The sequence below is a fragment of the Coturnix japonica genome, chromosome 2 (assembly GCF_054131305.1).
Source record: "Coturnix japonica strain WE chromosome 2, WE-NBRP24, whole genome shotgun sequence".
NCBI classification, from domain to species: Eukaryota; Metazoa; Chordata; class Aves; order Galliformes; family Phasianidae; genus Coturnix; species Coturnix japonica.
In genome coordinates, this window is record NC_140664.1 from 101780449 (window position 1) to 101805639 (window position 25191).

At 40.1% G+C, this 25191-nt stretch overlaps 1 protein-coding gene across 4 annotated transcripts in view; it reads right to left on the minus strand.

Annotated features, from left to right (window-relative positions):
- Positions 1-25191, minus strand: part of ANO10 (anoctamin 10) — a 102041-nt gene that overhangs the window by 27024 nt on the left and 49826 nt on the right. For all 4 annotated transcript variants that reach the window (XM_015853937.3, XM_015853936.3, XM_085538295.1 and 1 more), the window contains exon 12: positions 4898-5014. In XM_015853937.3, the coding sequence (XP_015709423.2) occupies positions 4898-5014 (117 nt within the window). The remainder of the gene's footprint in view (positions 1-4897; positions 5015-25191) is intronic.

Below are 25191 nucleotides of genomic sequence, written 5' to 3' on the forward strand. Positions count from 1 at the left end.
CAAATCTCACTGTGCACTCTCATCTATATGAAAAATCGAAAAAAAATCCTTCTTCCCTTGTATTCAAACCAGTTCATACATAATCGGGAACCCCTCTGGGTTCTGAAACCATAAGAATACTGCAGTTACATCAGACTTTCAGCAGGAACAATTTTAACCTAGATTTATCCTATCCCCTCACTCCAGGTTTCCTTGCTGAGATCACACCTTGTCAGCGATCTGGGCTGCCAGGCAGAAAGAGATAACTAATGTGACTGATATTCATTCCAGCACCAGGCTCTAGCTCAGACTTGAAAAAGCTAAAGTGAGCCATCTTTCCTGAGTAACTTAATTGTTACAGAACCGAATGGACAGTTTCACCCCTGACAGCAGTCACAGAGAATGAAGGGATTGCTGGAAGAGAAATATTACAACTTCTACAAAGCTGGGGAAGCTCAGAACTAGGAAGATTTTGTGCAATCTCACTCCCAGCTGAAAAGCCATAACTTCCTGTCCCAAATTAATTACTGGCTTTTGATTTTATATTATTCTCTTTTAAGGACGACCGTTTATTTTGCTTTTCTTGGAAAAATGCTTTTAATATCGAAGTGTCAAAGAAAGGACCAACATTAAGGTATTGATATTCAAAATATATATATCCATTGGCAAAACTGTGTGAACACAGCTTGCACTCCTATAGGGCATGAGACTTCTAATGTTTAAAAAGCTGTGTATGAAAATATAATTAGTCTTGCATTACATTTGCATTAAATCCCTGCAGCTACCAAACACATGCAAATGGTACATTAAGAAATGTTTGGAGGCATTCTGACTACTCACCAGGGAAAAATTGCATTTGCAAAGTTAAATTAACAAGTTTGGGCTCTAAAAAAAACAAAACCCCAAACCAACAAACAGCAGTTATTAGTAGTAGCCCTATTTTCACATCCACTGTTAAGTTACATCTGGTTGCAAAAACCAGTGAAGCCTTTAAAAGAATGCACAGAAAACACAATTTTTAAGGGTGGCTCCGTTGTTTTATTTTTTGGTCAAAAACATAAAGCAGGTGTTTTATTTCATTCCATTCTGTTTTAACTTAAATTCATCAAATTCACCATTTTAGCTGAAGCTTCACCAGGCTTTCCAACAGGCTGCCTTACAAACTCTTGACCAGCTGAATGAAGTCTTTCCAGTCATCTCTCCTCCTGACTGACTGCTTGTGTTTGCACTGCAGCACCAAAAAGTGCAGAACAAGCTTCTGCTTTTTGGATCGACAGCATTTTGAGGGCCGTCCTAAAGCTACAGATCATCCTTTTCTGAGCCCTCTAATTCCAGTAACTATTATACCAAATGAGGCAGTAATCCACTGAGTTTCTTGCTGGCTTACAAAAAGCTGCCTTCAGTTCCCATTTTGTATGACAAAATAGCAGGATGGTTAGCACTCACAACTCATGCTCTCCCAGTGTTAAACGTTAAAAATGGTTCCCATTCTCCTTCTCCCAGAAAAAAAAAGGACATATCTGTGGCTCACTGCCAGTTCAAGCAGCTCCATTGGCCTACCACAGTCACAGCCTCATTCTGAGACACATGACATGCTTACATGACACTTACTGAAGTGGAAGACCTTTGCCAAAACAGCTTTTTGAAGAGGTAAAACAGGCAAGCATAAGGCTCCTCTGCTCTGGTGAACATCTAAGTTAACAGTATTTCTGTGGTTTGTTTTGAGCTACTGAAAGTTTTCTCACCAAAGCTTAAGCACAGGCCAGTGGCCAGAGGGGCCAGCACTTTCAAACTCGGTGTATTCCTTCAAGAAAAGATGTGATTAGTGCTAGAGGGAACCTTTCCCAGGGGAAACAGCAAGGTCTAGCCACTGCTGTCAACAAGAACACTACTCTGCAGTTATTAGAGCTGCTACGGTGCAGTGAATTGCAAAGGTAAAGCAGTAAAATTGCAATTTTTATTGGAAAGTAGTAACTCTTACACGCCAGAATACCTGTAAAAGAAGGGTGAAGAAGGACTCCATACAACTGCACCTAGGCAAACAGATAGCAGGCTCCCTCCCAGCCATTGTCTCTTAACCCCTTTCAAACAGAAATGCTAGTTCATGCACTGTCATGTTTTAAAGAAGTCTCTTATCAACAGAGATGATGCCGTGATTAGTCACAGCTTTTTCCAGATTATCTATTTCCTGGAAAGGGGACTGAGACCATCGGGCTCACTTTCAGGAAAGAGATGACACTGCTGGAGAAATATTAGCGAATGTCACACCTACTCTTGCTTTAGAAGCATTGTTATTATGTTGGAAATCATTAAGAAGCATTATAAACACATTCTAAAGCACTGAAGTAACTGCTTGTGGAAATTCAGATCACTCTACGACATTAAGCAGTTGGTATGACCACCAAGGAAGACACTGCATGAAAAAGCTTTCAGAACTAACACGGAGTAGTCACTGCACTTTGTGAAAAGATACACCATTCTTTGCTACTTAAAACATTACTTTTTCCTGGAAAAAAAATCCAGCAATATAAAAAAAGATATTTTGGAGTGTTTTCTGTATTTCATGCTCAGAAAGTAACCGAGCATGAAAGCGACAAAAACAATTATTCTGCCTCAATTTATTTCTCATTTGCTTTGCCTGACTGAACTGAACTCTTTTGTCTATTCATTAAACTTCGACCTGTCCAGAAGCCAAAATGCTTATCCATGTAGCTTTCAGTGTTACTAGAACATTGCTCTAAAAATGCTAGCTGTAGTGTTCTTATGCTAGTTTTACAGCACTGAGACTGTCCCTGAAAACACTGTCATTCCTGAACCACCCAAGAATGAACCCAGCGTTCTCTTGCTGCTTGCAGTGCACCAGTATTTGGGCTCTTCCTTTAAAGAGAAATTAGACCACATAACATAGCATGCTATTGCTCTTGCAAGAAGTACATGCAACAGAACTGAGTACTGCTGTAAAGTACAGGGAGAAGGTCTTGTACACCTAAACTTGCTTCAGAGTTAGCTACTTCCTTATGAGGGATCATGATGTTCACCTCAGTAGCTGACAGTGACCATTTCTCATCGCTCAGCATCCAAGCTTCCTTCCAAGAGACAGAAAAAGCAGGCAGAATTTTAGGGATTAAGATCAGGATTGCTCCTGCTCCTCTTCCACATCATATTCTCCTGAGTCTGCTGTTGAAGTGCTGAAGTTACTCTCTGCCTTGCCTTACCTCTCCCTCTTCCCCTTAAACAAAAGACTGAGGGACAAGTGGGAAATCTGAAACAAAGTTCACAGATGGAGCACATTTCCCAGTTTCAATTTAAACGTTGCAAGGATTTTTTATTTAATCAAAAAGTATTTTCAAAACAAATCAAATTATTAAAACTATTCAACAGTCCCAACATAAGCTGCATGAAGAAACGTTTAAAAGAAACATTTCAGAACTACCTAAAAACTTTCCTTATCTAAAGATTGAAAAGAACTTCAAAACAGCAGTGCTCTTATTCTAATATAAATTGGTGTTTTGTCGTTGATGTTGTTTTTGAATTAAGGCATTATTCATCATAGAGGAGTTAACAACCTTTAATGATTATCATTAGTCTCTATCAATGAGCTGGAACACTGTACTCCCTGAAATTCCTTTCAAAGAGACACTTACTCAGTCTTCATAAGGATTTGAACATAGAACAGTTACAGCTCAACTGCACCAGGTAGAAAGCAATTATCTTAGCATTAATGAAAATCTGAAAGTGCTCAGCCTGCCTTAAGTTAAGTTAAACATAATCAGTACAACAGCTCAAAGCAGATGTATTAGGTTCTCTCCCTGAACACTATATATGGAGCTTAATAATCAATTTTGGCATCTTAGAGATTTACAGTCTGATAGTGTTAGCATCCTTCTAATAGCTATATCCCAAGACAGCGGTAGTCTAAATGCTTTGAAAAAGAACAGATCACTTTTAATGTAAAGCCCACATGGTAAAACACAGCGATGTGTGCCTGGATAGTATTAAGAGTGTTGCACACTTCCATAACAGTATATAAACCAGTTTCTCTGCAACATGATATCACAGCACAATTACTCCAGACTTTTATATCTGTTGTTTTAAACAGTTATTTCTGTTTGTTGATTTTTTTCCCTCTGTTTAAAGTACTTACCAAGGCACCTAAAACCAGCCAAATATTCTTGCTGAATTCTGCAAGTCTAAAAGTAATAGATGAGAACTGCCAGGCTTCTGGTTCTTACTGAAATTCACATTAAGTCCTGACTGCTGACATATATACTCATGTTGAAAGAGACTCAGTATATATTCCAGTTGGAACGTCATAATCAAAGGTGACTGTCTTCACTTGGGCTTAAGGTTCCTGTGGATGACCTAGTTTTGCCTGCTTACAAAATGAAATTGGAGAAGTAATAACTGAAACTGAATTGTAGCCCTGCTCCTTTTAATATCATCTAAAAAGCACAAAAGATCCACGACCAGCTCCCAGAAACTTCATACTGAAGTACTAGAAAATGGCAAAAGAAAACTATCAAGCATTACATTCAACTGTAATCTGGATTTTATTTGTTATGTTTGATTATAGAAGACACTGCTGGCCTCAATAGCGATGTTCTACCACATGAGAATTGGGTTTTTATAACTAGAAAAGGCAGTGCATTGTTTTCAGACTTGGTTTGCCCAGAACTAAGAGATCATTTTGTCACAACCTTCTACATTAGACATTCCAGTTCTACATAAATACCACAGAACAAGGTTACACCGCAGCACCTGGAGCACACAAAGTATATGCTTAATACAGCATTAAAGGAGTCTCGGCATCCCAGGATTTATGTATTTACACACCTAAAACTAAAGCAGAATCTTCCTCATTTATCTTTCCTTCAGGCCACCAAAGCTTTTCGCTGCTATATAGGTCAGTTGCTCTTACCTGTTGTTTGAGAGCCTCTAGAGATTCAAATTCCAATTTGGCCAGCTTTATCTGTATCTCCCTTGGTTTATCAGGAATTACAAACGCCATGACAAACTTTATTGCTAGCAGCAAGTGCTGAAAAGAAAAAAAAAGAGAAAACATTCTATAGAGTTTGAAGCTTGAAGAGCACATTTTTGAAGCGTTAGTAATAGACGTAAAAACATTTATTGTGACAAGTGCACAAATAACATACTTTAACCATTTCTAGCCTCAGCTACTCCATGTTTTTTCCATTTATATTCATTGACAATTAGAATAGGAACATATTTTGTTTAGTTTTTAAAGAAATTCTATTTTCCCTGTGTTTTCTGAGTTTCCATTTTTCTATTTGTTATTCCAGTAAAACTGGGAGCTCTTTAGACATTTTTTTGCTGCACAGAAACTGAATTACAGCACACAGTACGTAGTGATTTATCTATATATGTATATAATACATTTGCACACACAGGACAGTAATACATCATCAGCTGAACACAGATTAAGAGGTTAATGAAGCATTTAAAGTGTCTGCTGTGTAATGCAATGTGTAATACCATATTATTCCAAGTCAACAGTAAAACACTCTTCAACTTGCATGGAAGTCTTTCCCCACTCAGCTCAATGGTGTCCCAATAAGAATGCTGCAGCTAACCCTCAAAATCTCTTTTGTAAAGTAAGAAAGCAAATGTGTTTTCAGCTCTTTCAGCATATGAAGAGCATTACTGTATTATTAACTAAACAAGGCCCAGTAAAGCAGTACCTCAAAGCTTTTCCGCTGTGCTTGTTTGCTTTGTTTCTGCAATACACCTGTTACCCACAGATAGTGAAGATTGGCTTTGATACACTCTGCCAGAAAAGTCAATTTTCATTCTAGCACAGCCCTTAGCCTTTAAACAGACGGACACAGCCCTAAATATAAAAGCAGAGCTTTCAATTCAGAAAGCCTTCAAGCCACTCAATAGAAATACAAATGGGGACAAGTCCTTATTTTTGCTTGCCCTGTGTCCTCCAGATGACTGGATTAGATGGAAAAAGCTCTATTAGTGATAAATCACTCAGATACAAGTGGGATGCCTCAGTGTGTAAGGCTGTGACCTCAGCAAATGTGCAGGACTTCATAGACAGCAATAGCTGTTGTTTGGTAACATCTTCAAGAAACACAGAGATTCCCAACATGTCTCCTGCTGTTTTTACTTACAAAGTAGGAGTAATATTAATAAAAATGAGAAGGCAACTGGCAGAAATGATGAATGTCAGTCAGACTCATACAACCCCTTGAAAAGAAAATGTATTTAATTTTATTAGCAGTTTATATTGCATTTCAGAATTGCCATCTGACTGCGGAAATGCAAGTTGTTATTCAAGAGAAACTGAAGAAAAAGTAGGGAGATGAGTAGTTGTATTCATCTTATCGTTCCTTTTTTGTACTAATTTCTTAATGCTGTTGTACTATAATTCCCATAAATCAGATCAGGAAAAGGAGCCATCTGCTTTTAAAGAAAAATGCCTTATGTGAACAGAATAAATCACCGGAACAGACAGCGAAATTTTCCTTCGTCCACACTAGTATGGATGTATTCATGATAGGAAGAAAACACTATTCTATCCAAAGTTGTTACACAATTAGTGTAAATGTATCCATCCAATACTAAAATCTCTTCACAGAGCCGATTTTGGCATCTTTTTAAACCAGGTCACAAAGCCAACTACTATTTCTCACTGCAGCCATCAGAAACCAGTGCTGCTTCCAAGAACATGCCCTTCATAACAATTTCAAGAGGACTATTTCACTATGAGCAAAACCCAGGATAACATTAACACAAGCTGCAAGTTCCCCGATGCCAGCAGCAAATTCCACCCCACCCCCTCCATTTTGCAATCTGCCAAATGGGCACAGAGAGAAACAGCAACGAGTCTCTCCCTCTTGGAAGCCATTAAACTCTGTGGTCTTTGTGCCAGGTGCTTCCAAAGCTGGAGGAACTATTCTGTTCTGCACAGCTACTGACAAGAGGAGAAGCAGCAGCTGTGTTTTGCAGCAGTGTGTCCCCAACCTTCTCTCTTGTAAAACAGAAAATGCAAATTAGGGTTAAATTCATGGGATTTTGAAGAGCTGATTTGATTTCTATAGCGGTCTGACTGCAGCAATTCCTGTCAAAATCTATTCAACTGGAGGAAAAAGGGGAAAAAAGGGGGGGGGAAAGAAGAACAAAAGCAGTAGCTGCATGGCTGGTTAGTCAATGCAGCACAATGTCAGCTGGGAAATATTTAATAAAGTTTTGTAATAAAATCTTTTTTTTTAAATTTTTTTGAAATTTTATTAATTTTGAAAATTAATAAATCTAATATTTACCCTCAACAAATAAAATAATCAGAAAACTGGACACAGTCCGATCTACTAAGAAACAAGATGGTCACTGACTTCTCACTGTACACAGATAAGGCATTCCATGTGAGAACCAACACACCACTTTGAGCCTCAATGCCCCACTGCTAAAAGCAAAAGTAAAAGAAAGTATCACTGCAGAATCATGTTATTGTCAGAGCTGAATGCAGGGAAATCACTAGAGCCTTTGCTAGCATTCTAGAACACATGTCAATAGAATCTGACTTACAAAAAACAAAACAAAAGCCCCTTTGCTATCACCTTCCAGATTTTGTTTTATCCATAGAAGAGTCCAAAACCCTGGGAGGTGACGATGAGAAAAGAGGAAGCTGTTATTTCATGCTGGTCCTGTATCAAGGCTTCTCTACACCTCCCATTCAGTTTGGGGCTGTCTTCCCTTCCACAGACATACACACACAACCCAAACAACCATCCTGATTTGCATGCACCTTCCTTTTATCTCTAAACAAGTATAACCCATCCCTCCTACTCTATCATCAGAACAAGCTTTCTCCTTCTCGCTGCCAAAGCTCAGGGGAGACCCTGAGAACAAACTGTAGTCGTTCTGCCCCAGGCTTCGTGCCTCTTGCCACTATAGGTCTGACAATGTGACATCCATCTCAGCTCCCACCTGGTACATGCTTAGGACAGGCAATGCTTGTGCACTTGCACCTGATGAGTTCCTTTAAGTCCTGCAGGGAGAATTTCAGCCTGCATTAAAGAAGGATGCAGCTGGACAGAAGCTCGTCACACAGGGCAGCGAGAGGCTTCAGCAAGGATAGTCTCTTTATAGTTTCTAACAGTGCCACTTGGTGTGACTTGGTGAACATACACACACAAATAGAACCACTGAGGCTGCCTGAGGAAAACTGATAGATGCTTTATAGCACACACTAGACAAGTAGGACCAGACCAAACATCTACTATCATCTATACCAGCATATTTGCAAAAGCAAGCCTTGATTAACAGAGTATTTAAGCTTATATTTTAAGCTTATCCATAAATATATTTATGTATGGAAAAACATTTAATCACAAGCTTAGAACTACAAGATTAAAAACCAGAGCAATTTGTTGAATCTGAGTCTTAATATTCAACAGCTGAATCACAATGCACACTGCACTTGTCTAGGGCTGCTATCATGTGATGGGTACCAAACACAAGTTTCCTAAAAACTCTATAAAAATGCAAAGTACACAAATGAGCCTTTTAAAATGTTCTAAATCATAACTTTTCTCACATTTGTTTCCCCCTGCTGTCAATTCTGAAGATGTGGAAAAAAATGCTTCAGGTGTAAATTTGTCTTGGAGCTTTCGAGTATTTGCTAATGGTTAATTCCGCAGTAACCCAACAGTCTGTAAAGCAGCATGACAATGCGCCGATCTCTGTGTAACCATTTGATAATCCTCAAGTGTTTTGGCACAACCCTTATCTCAATTTATGGAAAGTGTTTAATAGGAACTGGGATAAGAGTTGCCAAAAGCCAAATTAGCTAATGCTGAACATAATGAATAGCAGAGCCTTGACTGTGCTCTGAAATAAATTCCAAGTGAAAAGTGGAAAGAAGGATGCCCACGGAATTCAAATTGACAGGGTGATTAATACCAAGCCTTATGAAGTGCCTCTTAGCTGATTGCTAGCATTACACGTAGGCTACTGTTCTGACAGGTATAGTTTATTGTCAAAATGCCCTCATGGTCCACATCAAGGAAAGGAAAAAAATAAGTTTGGTATTTGCCATTAATCTATAAACTTATAATTCTTTCTACCTCTAAGCCATACATTTTTCTCCACGATAAAAATGCAAGTAAATTACAGTCATTGTAATTATGCACTCTAAGGATTTCTGTTTGACAGGACTCTGAAATTCATCATTCATTGCACAACTGGATGACCAGGGATTAATACAGAGACAAGAAGCATTACTTCTGCCATCTAGCTTGTAATCACTGTAGGTCAGTTCAGAGCTCAGGAGAAATTCTCACCTGCAATAGGCACCACAGTTCTTGAAGAGAGCTTGCACCTACCTCAAACCTCATATGCCTTAGTTAAAGCCAAAGTGGACAGGTACCTGCCACGTGAGTTCTGGACAGCTCTGTCAGTTCATATGTGTACATCTTGACATATCTGAATTTGACACAATCAACAGACTTTTCAATTTGACATTTTTATTCAATTTATGCTGGGAAAAAGACAACGTTGCATTGACATTTGAAATAAATTCTTTTAGACTGTGATGGTTTTGTTTACTGCAGCACAAAGAAACGTCAACACAGCACATACACTCTATGGAGACTTTATCATCTCAAGCCAACTACTCCTTGCCAGTTTACACAGAGGTAGAATCTAATTGGAGAGAGGAGGACAGATGAGTGGGTTACCTGCTCTGGGCTACTCTAGCTCAGCTTCTGGGGCAGTCACCCTGGGGATTCATGGGACGTACCCCAAAACAGTCTCCCATGGAAAACAAGCATAGTTATCCTTCTTAACTCTGATAAAACATAAATGACTATTGCCTAAGGAGAGTCTGAACACCTTCCCAGCTCTGTTACAAAGGTAAAAATGCTGATATATAGCATTTCAAAGTTTCCTTTAATAGCTGCAACATTTCCATGAGCTCTCATCTGGCAGACTGCAGGAAAGGGCTCAATATCCACTACTCTAACCAACACCAAGGAAACAAGTGCTCACTTGTAATGCTACAACAGGATGGAAAGTACCATGATAATAACGGGGAAGTAAAGACTTTAGCAACAGTACATGTTAACAAGCCACAAATGCAGCTGGTGCAAATACAGAAATGAAGGAAAAGAGCTGCTTGCAACTGGAAGGCTTCAGGTAGGCAGAGATCTCCAGCAAGAGACACCCTTGCCTCCACTCTCAACCCTTAAGATGAGGCCTGCGAAGTGGTGAATCCCAGCTCCGCCCCTTCCTGTCACTCAGCTGCCTAATAGGCACCAGAGCAACTCCAGCTAGGCCCTGCTTTCATACAGGCTGCTCAGTCACTCGTTCAGGCCATGACTTAGGATTTCTGCTACACTCACATCATCAGCCTTGCAGTCTTTGAAGATCAAATCATTCGTTATCAGACAAGCATTGACAAACTGTGGAATAGTTTTGTCTTTCAGGGCTAAAAAACATTTCCTTTGGTAAAAGTACAACCAGAAGTGTTTCTTCTCGGACCGACAGCAAACCTACATTATAACCGAGGTCCTTCTGTTGAATATAAGTGCCTGGGACCTTATAGAGACATTCAAGGTGAAAAGAAAACACCTTCAAATATTTTTTTTATTCTGTGTTTGCATTTTGCTAAGGTAGCCAGGTGACTTTTTAGCTACTAAAATTCTACAATACAGGTACCTCAGGTGCAAGCCAGCAGAGATAGGGGAACACAAAACACACACGTGTATATATACATACATGGAGAGATATGCATAAAAGAAGGAAGTGACTGGAGCTCTCAATGCTCTCCAGAGATTAGCACTGCACCCGAATTCTGAGTTTAGAATTTTGTTCATTTTTTCCTACTGGTTTTTCATCACGTTCTCAACCAAAGTCTGTGGCAGGAATCATCCAAACCAAGTCCACCAGTCTCAGAAGGGAGGTGCTGGTTATTCAGTGGCATTCACAGCACATGTGACAGCATGTCATGAACTTGGTATTTCACTGAAGGAAACAGAAACTGAAGGTCCTTTTGCCGGGCATACGCTCAGTGTGATCTCAGGTCAGGATTAAGAAGCCTCAACAGGCTTGTGGATCATTGGGAATTTCTAATGGAATGGATTAGATGGAGGCAATTCTTAACGTCTTCTGAGGCCTTGGATTAAGTGTGTAGATGAGACTCTACTTTGTTGTTGCTGTTTTAAATAATGACAGAATAGAAGGTGGATACTGGAGTGGGCAAAACTTCTCACAATTGTTGCAGTCATTCCTACACGTGCAACGCAGAAAGCAAATGCTTCTGTCATTATCTGAACAGGTACAAATGACACAAGCACTACAGAAGAAGTGGAGTGTGCGCCCACCCCAGAAACAACAACAACAAACAGCTTTGGAACCTTCCCTCCCTACATACATGCAGGACAACAGCCATAGTAGACCACAGTGGCAGAAGTATTTCTCTTCCACGGCCTACTTGTGGCCTATCCATCACTTGTGAGTTCTGAAACACAGCAGCATTTATTCTCTTCCAATCAAGGAAAATATGACACAGAAGCACAGCTGTAATAAAAGGATGTAAAAAAATGTAGGTGATGCATGTTGTTAGAGAACACCTTCTACTCTTGTATGTGATCCATGTTGTTAGAGAACACCTTCTACTCTTGTATGTACCAGAAGCTGTCCCTGCTGCTGCCCTTTGGCCCCGCTTTTGGCCAGGTTGAACCCAAGGGCAGGAAAGTCAACGAGAGTGAAGAGCGCAGAGAGAGCAGTGCCCCAGCCTGTGCCAGCCATCGCAATGAAGGGCACCGCTCAGCATGATGGCAGCACAGCTCCATCCACGCTGGACAAAAACACCAAGGAGCTGTGCATGAGGATGTGGAGGCTCAGCATTAACATCAAGCAGGTGTGTACCAGAGATGCACCCGACAGTACAGGGTAGGCCAATCTATCAGCCAACCTCCACATCCACCTCTGGATAGGAAGCGCAAGCACAACAGTGAGAGACTGCAAAACAATGGCAGCCAAGATGAGACCTTTACAAACAAACGGTAGGAAAATCAAGCAAGCTTCAAGGCAGTCAGCCTCAACACAGGCAGAGGGGAAATTCCAACTCCAACCTCTGCAGCAAAAACAGGCTGAGGGCAAGAAACCACCAGGGAAACCACCAGGGAAATCCTCCCAGTGGCACAAGTGGTAGAAGTGCCGCTCTGCTACACAGAGGCTCGAATTCCGGGGGGTTGGACTCGATGATCTCTAAGGTCCCTTCCAACCTGCACGATACTATGATACTATGAAACATAAATGTAAAACAAAGCATCTGGAAGCACAGGGGAGGAGAAAAAGATCATTCCTGGCAACGGATGATCCCTTTGCCATTGAAGATGCCACAGATATGGTCGCTCAACCAAGAAAAAGGATGAAACCAGCAGAGCCCACTTTGCACCATAGCTCCTTTTGCCTGCCAGACTCTGCCAGCAGAACCTGTACAAGCAGCTGCAGCAGCCCCCCGTTGCTGCCCACCCTCTAAGCCTGCCATGCTGTAGGTGAACAGCCCATGCCACCAGAGGCCCGCTCCATCCTGCCTGACAAGAATGCAGGACTTCACGTCTTCTACAGGAACTTCCCCTCTGTGGAAACCATCACCATCACAGAGGCAAAGTTTAACCAACAGGCTTCCTGCAGCCAATTGCTCTCTTCTACTACACACCTCCAAGTGTTTAACCCAGAAAGTAAAGAGTTCTCAGACTTGGGAGAGCATTCAAGTGAACTCCAGACTTGGCGGGGCTCCTTGCTTCACTGCAGGCATCCACGCGAGGATCTTCCCTTCAGCACCCTTTCAAGAACATTACATGCTGTTTAAGGCTTTTAAACATTAATGGTTTCATGTTGATTCTTCATTGCAATGTTTGCACTACACAGAGTTATTTCTTTAGGTATATGTGTTCTGATGCAATAGTTTCTGTAAATAATGTATTTTCATAGATAAGTGTCTATTTCCTTTAGATAAGAAAGCTGAATTCCGGTTGGGTGGATTCTCTTTTTCCTGTCAGTTTTTAAAGAATTATTCATTGTTTCTTAAACTACACGCAGGCTCAAGTATATGTTTATTACTTGCAATTTCTTTCCTGTTTTAGGGAACACTTCTGCACATGGACTTTGTTATGTGCAAAGTGCAGGTTACACTGAATGTACTTCCTGCAGGTACAGGTGGAAACAAAGACGTGGTTTGTGTGGGAGTTAGGATTCGGTGAGGCACTCGGTTATATTACTGCTGTTGTTCTCAACATAATAATTAAAAATAAGACAGTTGGATCAGATGATCTCAGTGGTCTTTTCATACCTTAGTAATTTTATGATTCCTAGTGATTATACGACCAGCGAGAAGTGGCCAGAGAAACCTCTCTGATGTTGGAGATGATGCTTCTGAAAACCTGAAGGAGTGATTCCTGGGATAAAATTAGGAGCAAAAATGACAGATGATGAATATCTAAGACTCCAGGGTAAGTGAAGAGGGGAAAAAAGTCCAGGAAGCTGCAAAGCTGTGACAGGACATGCACTGACATCACAGGCCTGCACTCACACTGCAAAATAGTCCTTCATGGTAGGTTGACCCTTGAGAGGCTAGAGCAATGAACAGTTCAAGTACTGTCACCACAACGAGGCATACACCTGTTTGGCAAGAGGTTTCTCCTGTGTGTCACTGCAGGTATAAAGGTCTTATTACTCACTATCACATCTGTTGATGCATGGGTGCCAGAAATCAGGAATCCTTAAATGGAGAAAGAAAAACAGGAGGTTGTGGGTCACACTCAACCTCCAGACAAAGCAATGTAAATCCAAAGTCACTTCAATAAGCTCATCTAAATTATTTTCAATGGCTACAAACAAGGGCTGAATTTGGTTAAGTACAATAGAGTGCTTTTCAAAACCTCACAAAATACAGAAAGTTGTGTGTTAAATATTAAATACATAGAAGCAAGCCAGCACACAAGGAATTGCATATGTGCCCAAACATACAAGGGACAGGAACAAATGCAGCTGGATTCAGGATAGGCTTCCATATCCAGGCCATAAGTGCTGTCAGGCCTAACTCCTACAGCTTTTAAGATGACTCAAAAAATCCCCATGGTCTTTGACACACATGTACACAACATGCCACAATTTAGCCCCACACATATAGCTAAGCTCAGGGACCAGCAGGGATCTGCTCCATTATCTTACCAAGGCACAAATGTGAGGATCACTGGCCTGTACCTCCCCAGGTCTTCCTTTCTCCCTTTCTTAAAAATGGGAGAGATGTTCCCCTTTTTCTAGTCACTGAGGATTTCACCCAGCAGCCACCATTTCTCAAATATGATGGAGAGTGGCTTGGAAACCACATCAGCCATCTCTCTCAGAACCCTGGGATACATATCAACCGGCACCATGGACTTCCAGACATTCCGTTTCATGAGGAAGCCTTGCATTTCTTGTACTGTTACAGTGGTATGAAATCCACCCCTCTCGCCCTCACCTAGTGAGTGAGGGTCCTGGCAGATATGGGGAGCCTGAGCACTACTGAAGGCAGGGCCAACAACGCACTGACTGAGCACCTCAGCTTTTCCCATGTCTGAGGAAACCAGTTCTCCATCCTCTTTCATCAGAGAGGGAGTGCTCTTCTGGCCTGCCTGCTCCTGCCTACGTACTTGTAGAACCCCTTCTTGTCCTTTTTTACATCCCTTGCCAAGTTCAGCTCCATTTGGGCCTTGGCTTTCCTGACCCTCTCTCTACACACACAGACAGCACCCCTGTATTCTCCTCAGCCTACGCAGCCCTGCTTCCACTTCCTGCACTTTTCCCTCACTTGAAGCTGTCAGGCCTTTGCTCAGCCACACCAATATCCCGCCTTTCCCACTCAATGAAATGGCCCTGTTGGAAATTAATTGGGATGAACCCGTGGTGCTATCAGAAACACCTGATGGAGATCAGGATGATCAGAAGAATCTACTGAAGGAACTGATGAAACTGACCAAAGGCAATGAACCCCACCCCTCACCTTTATCATAAAATAAATTAATAAATCAAAAGATCACCCCACAGCACAGAGTTAAGAGGTACAGAACCACTGATGATAGAATATCCTGTGTTGGATGGAACTCACAAGGATCATCAGGTCAGACTCATGACTCCCCACAGGAGTATCCAAAATCAGACCATACATCTGAATAAATACACTTTAAGCAAAACAGTGTTTCACCACACCAGAAGTCACACAGCTTCTTCTACGCATTCATCCCATCATGTCCTCTACTTCTATGAGAGCTGCACTTAAAGTAAAGCCTTCTATTTTATTATGTTGGCCTAAGACATCAGAAGTGGATGGAGGTTGGTAGTACAGCAATAGATGTTGAACCTTCCCACCAATACTCCATTACATGTGTTGCTCGGCAACAAAATGGCAGCAGAGGGGCAGTCAGACAAAATGGCGTCTGACATGAAAGTGTGGATGAAGTAAATGGGTGGAATTGAGTTCCTTCATGTGGAATAAATGCTGCTTATTGACATTCATTGATGCTTGCAGAACATTTATGGAGACCAACCAGTGGACGCGAGCATAGTGAGATGTGGTGGGTGGTATATTGTCACAGGGATGACTTTGGGTCAACTCTGCTGGTGCAGATTCTGATGAGTGCAGCATGCAGGCTCTTGTTCACTGCTGGAATAAATGCACAGCTGATGGTGGTGACTGTGTTAAACATTTTTTTATTTTTTTTTTTTTTTTATAATTGAGGATTTGCTCTACCAAATAGCATTAACGTGCAACGTTGTGGCTTCACAACAAATAAGAGTCATTACTTACAAAGTGACATGTGTATTTAAAACCTGCAAGTAAATTTAGCAGGACACAGCACATTTTTAAATCTGGACCAAAAGGTGAGTCATGCTATGCTAAATAATGAACAAAATGTCACAGCCATGAGTCACTAGAGAAAAATAATGGTATTGCAATATATTACAAAGTAAGCTGCAGACTAATTAGTCTCTATTCCCATGCAGCTCTAATGAAATCAAATTATTGAAATGCACACAATAAAACTAGCTAATTTGAAACAACGCTATTCTGTATGAAGAAATTAATAGGTTTTATATTGGAAACTCATCGCCTTTATTTTTCCTGTAAAGATGAGGAGGTGTTCTAGAAAAAAAAAAAACACAACATGAACTCTAACAATCTTTTTGCTTTTCAATAAAGGTCACAAGAAGAGCTTTGCATTCAGCTCAACTACTTTAATTAAACATTGCAGCAGGTGTTTGGCTATGTTTCCTACTCCTAAAAAGCCTGTATAAAAATTGTATATTTAAAAATATAAAGACCCATGTGTCTCCAAGTTCTCTTTTTCTGTATTCTCTGTGAATGAGTATTCACAGAATCATGTAAGATTTTCTTTCTTTTGGAACGTTACCTGCCCTAGGTACAAAAGAGTTCTTCATCAAAGCTGTTAGAAGCCAGCCACACAGTTCTGATGTCAACTTCTATTGCCATAGCAGACCTGTGCAGCACAGCCCAACCCTGAATTTAACCTCTGCTGATGACCAGGTTTACTCAAACTCACAAAAGGAGAATCCTCCTCTGTGAGCCAAATCCACTCTGAGTGAAGTTATTGCAACTAAAACAGACCCCCTTGTAGGCCATATCCACACAGTCAAGCTTTTCAGTGTTCACATCTCATGCACTCCCATTAAAGCAGGCTATGAAATGCTGCCAGAACTGCGTAAGATCAAGTCACAAAGACCATCTTAAGGTCCACACTCCAGAAGACAAACAGGAGAAAACAGAGAGAGGAAGAGAGGAAAAAATACCAGCAGTACATATTGCTGATAGGTACCAAGCCATTTCATTAGCTGAGAATGCAGTTGATAACGTGAATCCCAGTGTAAAGACTACAAAGCAGTAACTCCTGTACAGTGGGATACATAAAACTGCACCAGTGCAGCACTGCCATTCAAAAGCAAACAACTTCCATTTGCACAATCCAGTAATTACTCCTTGACAAATTCAGTGGACACATGGAACATTCCCAAAACCAACATGTCTGAATCAGAAAGATTTTCAGTTAAGTTCTGATGTATAAGGAAAAGGGAAAACTAGCAAAAATAATAATAATAATAATAATAATAATAATAACATACATCACATATTCCTCTAACAGCTCCCCAATGCTGTCACAGAATCTGAGAAGCCCAGGGACTGAAGAAAGACATCAATACCTGAGATGGGCCTGCTAGTCATAACTAAAAGGATTATTTTGATACTGAAAGCAACCATCTCAGTATCAAAACTCACTGAGGGAATTAGAGGAAAAAGTGACTAAGCAATACCACATGACAGGAGTAACCCCTAGTAACAGCAATGTGGCCCTCCTGTAGTAGGAGACATTATGGAAGGACGTATCCCAGAGATCTCAAGTGCTGAGCCAGGCCTCTGTCTAAGGCTCATTTCTCTTTATCTGCTTGAGCAGACTAAAAAGCAGTTCTCTCCATTGAGTTAAAGAAATGCCAGAAGTGGTAGTGCTTTATAGTGCCTTTCTGTTTATAGATGAAACAGAAATGCCACTCATTTTTGTGCTGAACATGGGTAAGGAGATTTCCTCCAGAAAAACGAAGAAGATGAGAAAACGTGTATAGGGTAAGATCAAAGTATGTAAACATACAGGATTCAGGAAGCCTGGTGCACGGGGCAAGGCCGTTACAAACAGAGCAGGCCTCACAGCTTCATTGCCCTTCTCTGGACACACTCCAGGGCCTCAATGGCCTTCTTGCAGTGAGGGGCCCAAAACTGAACACAGAACTCAAGGTGCGGCCTCATCAGTGCCCATCACAGATTTACAGTCACCTCCCTGATCCTGTTGGCTCCCTATTCCCAATAAGTAGGCCAGGATACCATTAGACTTCCTGGGCAGCTGGGCAAAATGGCGGCACATGCTCAGTCAAGCACCAACAAACACTCCCAGATTCTTTTCCTTTGCACACTTTTCCAGTCACTCTGCCACAAGCCTGCAGTGTTGCATGGGTTTGTTGTGACCAAAGTGCAGGACCCGGCACTTGGTCTTGTTGAACTTCCTCCCCCTGGCCCTAGCCCAGGTATCCAGCCTGTCCACATCCCTCTGCAGGACGTTCCTACCCTCAGGCAGATGAATAATTCCTTTCAACTTGGTGCTACCTGCAGAGTTACTGAGGGTGCACTCAGTTCCTTCACCCAGATCATCAGTGAAGATATTCAACAGGATGGACCCCAATACTGACCCCTGGGGAACACCACTCCTGACCAGTCACCAGATGGATTTAACTCCATTCCCCACCAAACTGTGGCACAGTGAATACGCAAAAGATGAGTACAATTTTCCAATGTTTACAACATTACTTGCTGCAAATTTGTCTTTCTCTATTTTAGAGAATAAATCTCTAATCCGTCTTTTCTTTTTATTAACATTCTTGACCAAGAGGTCTGTGATAATTCACATATACACATTTTTCCATACAAAAGAAATACTCCCCACATACTCAATGTAGGAACTAGACCTGGCTGTACTTGCGGGTGTAGATTTTTGTGTGAGATAACAATTAAAGCATTACCTTCCAACAATGTGAATTGTCACAACAAATCCCTAAAGCTTAAACATTTGTCAGGTAACATATTCTTAAATCACTTTTTTTCCTACCATCTCCTTTAACAGGGAGAATATCAGCCTGTTTCAAACACAGGCAGGAAAAAAAAAGATACTGTCAAAGAGTATTCAGAAATAAGACCTTCTATAGCACAACACAAAAGTATTACAAGGAGAAGAAGTTTATTTTCCTTTCAATTCAGCAGAATGTTACCATTCTTTGACAGTTCTGAATAGTTCTGGGTTAGACAAGATGGCTTCACCATAAATAGCAATTCAGAATCCACTATTGTGATGAATCACTTTAGCAGAGATATCTAGCTCTCTCAAGTTAGAAAAGATGTTTTTACTAGTCAGCAGACAAACAGGGTGAAGTCGTATTGTTCCCACTGAAAGTGAGCAAAACAAGCACATTACTCTGTCACCTCAAGCCTGAAAAAGCATCTGGATTCTTTTCAGAATTTATAGGGATGCCAAACGTGAACTAGAGAAGTGCCAAACATGTACTACTTTTATTCTAACCATTCATGCAAACAGCTTTCTTAATTATTATTAATCATTTTTTTAAAAATCAGCTACAGTATTTCAGGTACTGCATCACTGAACACAATTACATGTGTATATCACCATAATTAATCCTGGCTCGGGTTTCTAGAAGCTTGTTATTGCTTTAGAGGGATGGGATCTTTTTGTTTAAGAAACAAAACCTGCCTTGTTATATCTCCTTATTTGTACCCAACTTCTCAGGCACACAAGATGGCCCTAGGTAAGATGGACCAAAACAAAAACCATCTCGGGACAAGGAAGACTCCAGATTCTTCTCAAGATGTAATCCAGACTTTAGCACCATTATTATTTCCAGATGATCACTAAGACTTAGAACACAGAAAAACTGGTTTTTTTGTAAATTTGGGTTGCCTAAAGCAGATAAAAAACATATTTAAGAAATCTAAGATAGGTTTTCTAAAGGAAAAAACATAGCAAGGTCTCCTTAACTTTATCACTGTGACATGCAACCAAGGCTAGTTTTACAATACAAACCTGGTAGAGTAGCTTTAATCAGAGAGGTGCTTTCTTATGCAGTTCTGAGGGTTGACTGCTTGATCTCATTAACGACATGCTTGGTTCTTAGCAGTGGTAATCTTTCTGAGAATGTTTTTCTTTCAGAGGAACACAAATTTCATTTATCTATGGTTGGGTTAAAGTTCAGATCTCTTTCAATTCCTTTTATTCCCCAGCATGCCAGCAATCTTATTTTCATGCGGCCTATTCAATGTCTTTCCCTTTAAGTTTGTTTTTTTTTTTAAAGCTTAAATATATAAATCTGACCTTTATTTTTCATATAAATTCTTCTTCATGCTTTTAGAATACTGTCAAACTTGTCATCTCTAGGAGGGCTTGATGCTGCACTGCTTTTAGCAAGAGGATATGCTTAATAGGATGAATTACTGGGCTTCTCTGATCCATCTGCAACTTTCACAGCAGCTCTCAACATGTTGCCTTTGAAAATGCATGGCAATGATTTTTGTTGTGGATCAACATTCCTAAAGTGTTATGCATCTGGAGCCCTCAGCCCTATTCTATGTACCTGATGGTAGACTGAGAATACAGCAACAGACAAAGGTAATTTCCACATTTCAGGTAATGAATGTGTACAGGAGCACTCATATGTATCCCACACAGCAATGTCCTTGCCCACCCAAACAGTAGATATTAACAGTTTAGCATCTAGGATTATTACAAGAAATATGATTTCAACCATTATACTTCCCATAAGAATTTCTATAAATTGGAAGCACTTCATATTCACTAGTACAATGGTTTTCATATTACTTCCATGAGTTGTATCGTCCCTTTCTATATATTTGCATAGTAACAGCATTTACAAATGTAGGCTTTTCTAAGTGTGTGGAGCTGGGTCTTGTGCTGCTTGAATGCAAGAAGGCTTGTGAACTACCACTGTCCATGTAAGGAATGCTGACGCTACAATACGGGGAAACGTGTTAGGAAAGGTCCTCATAAGTGTTCTGAAGTGCGCAGTTTCAATCTTTTAAAAATTGTATGATGATTAAGGATCACAGGGTTATAATTGAATAAGATCACAATCTTTCATACTTTCTGACTTTTGCCAAGGAAATAAAAATCATGCAAAGCTCCCTCTTCAGCAGCTCAGGCACCCTTCTTAATGCCACTAAATATGCTAAAGAAAAGAAAGCCTTCAAGTCCATTTCATGATAAGCCTTATGAAGAATCTGGATGTACAATTAGGCCAGTGCATTAGTTACATTAATTCTATGGCTCTTCTACTTCTTGAGAATGAGACTTTTCCATTTTGAATTTTTTAATAAAAATACATTTGTATATTATAAGCTATTACATTAATACTAAAGTGCCAAATAGTTCAGCTAGAGAATCCAAACTCTGCATGAGATGCTTAAGACACTTATTTCAAGTGCTTCAGGTCAATAAGCCAATACCACTGCACTTCTGTAAATGAGGCCAGGAGTTCTCATGAGATTTTACCAATACCTTCAGAAATATTAAATTATTCCTTTCATGCTCTTGGTCTTTCCTAACACTGCAGATCTCACTAAAAAAAAAAAAAAAGGCTATGTTTCAAGAGACTGTAAGCAAATACAAATCTGAACATACATCCAGCTGGAAAATGAAATTCATCCTACATTGTTATCTCATTTATTTGCAGAATGCAACAATTTCAATTCATTTAGAAACAGATTAATTTCCATGTCAAAATTAAAGATTGGCATTAATTACACAGCAAAATAGTTTTTAAAAGTTACCATTCATTTACATACTTATGTTTTACTACAAATAGTCTGAGATATGCACTTCCTCAAACGAACGTGCACATTCTCCCCTCGCGGCTACATTTCTGATACACCAAGGTCATGAACACTGGACTACAAAGCGACAGAAGGACCACCCTTAGGAGAACGTGTTTGTGCTCAAACAAAAGCATCTAAAAATATGAAACAAAATACAGAAGAACAGCATTAACGACAGCTAAAAGTATTGCCTACATTCAAGATCAATACAGAGCGGAAATTGACTTCTGAGTAGTTCCAGTCAGGTGCTTAGATGGACAAGCGTTATGATGAAGAAAGATTAAGAGAAAGATCTTACAGCCAAAGCAAAACCTTACTCTGGGCACAGACCTGGCTCAACTGCTCTCAGAAAATTATTTGCTTCTATAAAGGGAGCTCCTAGGTAGTTTATATGACACTGTAAAGCTGTTTTTATCCTACACAACGTAAAATTCACGGATGGAGAGAATTTCTAAATAAAAGAAAATAGAAGGATTTCATGGCTCAGAGGAAAAAAAAAAGTATTATGACTTCTAACAAATGCTTGAAGGCTTGAACTGTAGTTAAGTTACTTAAAGACTTCAGTATGCACTTTTCAGAATGACAAAAACACTGAAAGCAATTACAAATACTTAAGGTTTTAACTACAGGCACAGGAAAAAAAGCAAACAAGACGAAGCCTGTAAGCACACATCTTGTTTTCTCACCCATGCATTTTCTCAGACACACACAGTGCCCAACATACTTTTTTTTTCTTAAAACAAAAAAACAAACCTATCTGCACGACTATTAGAAAACCAAATAAAGCAGAGCCTTGCACATGCCACAGATTTATTCAAGCAACTCCATTTGACTTCAAGGAAAGCATAAAGCATATCAAACCCAGCAGGAATTTCCCCTTTAAAAAGTGCAAATCCCCTCTAAAATCTTGCACTTCACTGCATATTCAGTTTGTCTGCACACCAGTGGGTCTCAGAGGAGTCTGAGACTATCATCAGGCAATGATAAAATCTGGAATTATAATGCTATTTACCACGACTACACATGATACAAACCACAGCTTTATCCAAGCGTGATAGGATCCCTATGAGACAGAAAGAGCTCAGTGAACCATCACACCCTTTTAATGAGCAAATTTCTTTCTGTCTGTCCTAATCTCTACAATAAACACCAATCCGTACTCCAGGCTCTCTCACAGTATGACAAGTAATTGCAAAAAGATAACAGTGATTCCTTGGAAAGAATAAAAGGTGATGCAAAACAAATGGCTAATAACAACCTTCCTGTGGGATCCGGTTGTATTGTAAATGAAAGCTTTTTCCCAGTCCAAAGTCACAACGGGGGTACATACGAAGCCTCTAACTTAATCAATTCCATTGTCAGAAATACTTATATCCAGTTTAATTACCTCATGTTGAACAAACACCACTCAAGGCAACAAAAACAAATAAGCTGTTCAGGTGTATGTAAACAGAGCTTGCAGTTATCCAGATTGCACACACACAGACCCTATATAGCTTTTGCCTTCTACTTTCTCACTAAATATAAGTTAACCTCTCACTTGCAAAACTTCTCAAACCTTAACCTGTTGTTTAAACACACCTATCAAAGGTACTTCTGGGGTAGCAGTTCACACTCAGTAAGCGTCTAAGGGTAAGCAAGCAGCTCAAAGACTGCTATGCAGTACGTTTCCTTCAATGATAAAACTAAACATGTACATTCAGTGATAAATGTTAACAAGAGAAAGCACATTAGGATGGCAAAGCAACTTCTGACATCAGCTATAGATAAATGTCTGGCCACCACAGCACTAACACATATAGGGTCTGACCACTCCACTCCACCTCCTCAACCTCTTTCAAATAAATGGGTGGAGGAGAATATGTCGCTCATTAACCATATTATTACAGAATCAATTGCTTTCTCTTCTGCCCATTTTAACGTTGACTCATTCTTCCAGTTTAAGAGTGTACAGCGAGTCCTTTTTGGTTAAAGGACTTATTTCTATTTAAATTCTGATCTGCAGGGAATGCAGCAAAGACTTTTTCATCTTCTCCCAGCAGCTGAGAATGGAGGATTATTATTATTATTTTTTTAAACCTACTTACTTTAAACATTTGCAGATATTTATAGCCTGATTTACAACACACAAGGAAACACTTCCTTGAGCATCACAGAAGAGGTGGTAGAGTCACCGACCTTGGAGGTGTTCAAGAAACATTTAGATGTTGTGCTGAAAGACAGGGTTTAGTGGGAAATAATAGCAACAGGCAAATAGTTGGGCTGGATGATCTTAGAGATCTTTCCCCATCTTGGTGATTCTATATCAAATAAGATGATAGCCCTGGACTCCTAAGGTTGCCTGCTCTAACAAATTAACATTGCCTCATGTGGAGACAAGAATCTAGTTATTTTGCACTTTGTTTTGCAATTCATTTCCGGCCTCAATGCACATACTCTTGCGAATGGATTAACCGTAGATGCCAGCACTTGGTCATTGCTTCTACTGATGCACAACAGTATTGCTTCTTCCTTGTGTTAGATAACATGCCATACCAACATTGCCTCCTGTCCCACTTGTCAAAGTCTTCTCTGCTTCTCTCAGACCAGTTAAACTTTCGACACTCCATCTCAGATAGACAAACCCCACAACTTATTTCATAACCATAAAAACACCTTGCGTTGATATACGCACACTCACCTTCACGCTGTCCCGCACTTGATTATCTACTGCAGTTCCAAACTACAACTGAAAGTTTAATCTTACATCTGAACCTTGAAATCAAAACATCTACACACAGCAGTCCACTGACAATATTGGCAGCAGAATCAAAACCTTCACATTTAATGAAATGAGGCTGGAATGGACACCTTTTCATGAAAGTAAAGACATACAATAGAATTATTGGAGCCACACAAGCATGACCTTCTCTTCACAGATTATTTCTTTTTCTCCCCACTTATTTGGGTTTTTTTAAGCCAATTTAAAAATCTAATAACACAATCTGCTGGAATAGTCTCCATTGAAAAGAAGAGGCTGAGCTTTGTTCAGGGAAGACTCAAGGAAAGCGGTTTTTATTCTAGAGGGGGACTGCATTACAATCCCTATCGTGTTCACCGAGAAACCAAAATACTCCATACCTCAAATTAGCATCTAGCATCTCCTTTTACTCCATTCTTTAGTAACAGAGGGATAAACACACAGGATAGGGCTTTCTTTTCAGATATCCCAAAACAATATTAACATAGAATAGCCTTTATGTATTATTCAAGTGTTACAGATACTTCATGACACATTTTGTAATATTAAAGAGGGTAGAACAAAAAACCAGATAAGTCAACACATGGGATATAACCTACTTAGTTCTTTGTGCGTACAGGTGTCAGTCACTTGAAACAATTTCATTAGTTCACATTTTAAGATAGGGGGGAGTAAAAGAAAAACTATCTTAGAAAGCATTAGCTCAACGGGGACTGTTTCCTTGCTTTTGGAAGAGTCTCAGGCTGGCGTCAGAAGGTGCTTCACATTTATATCTTAAGAGTGCCTCCCGTGCAGCAACATCTGAAATGTCCAAGAGGAAATGCTGCCAGCCAAGCCTGAGTAGCAGCCAGATAGGTCAGGGAAGGAGTTGCATAACCAAACAGTGCAGACAGAATTACTGTATCTAGAAAATAATACAGCACAGCAGATTTAAAACTAATAAAGCAAGTGAAGCGTGTCTAAAGTTGTAAGTAGAAACATACCGGTTTGAAGAACA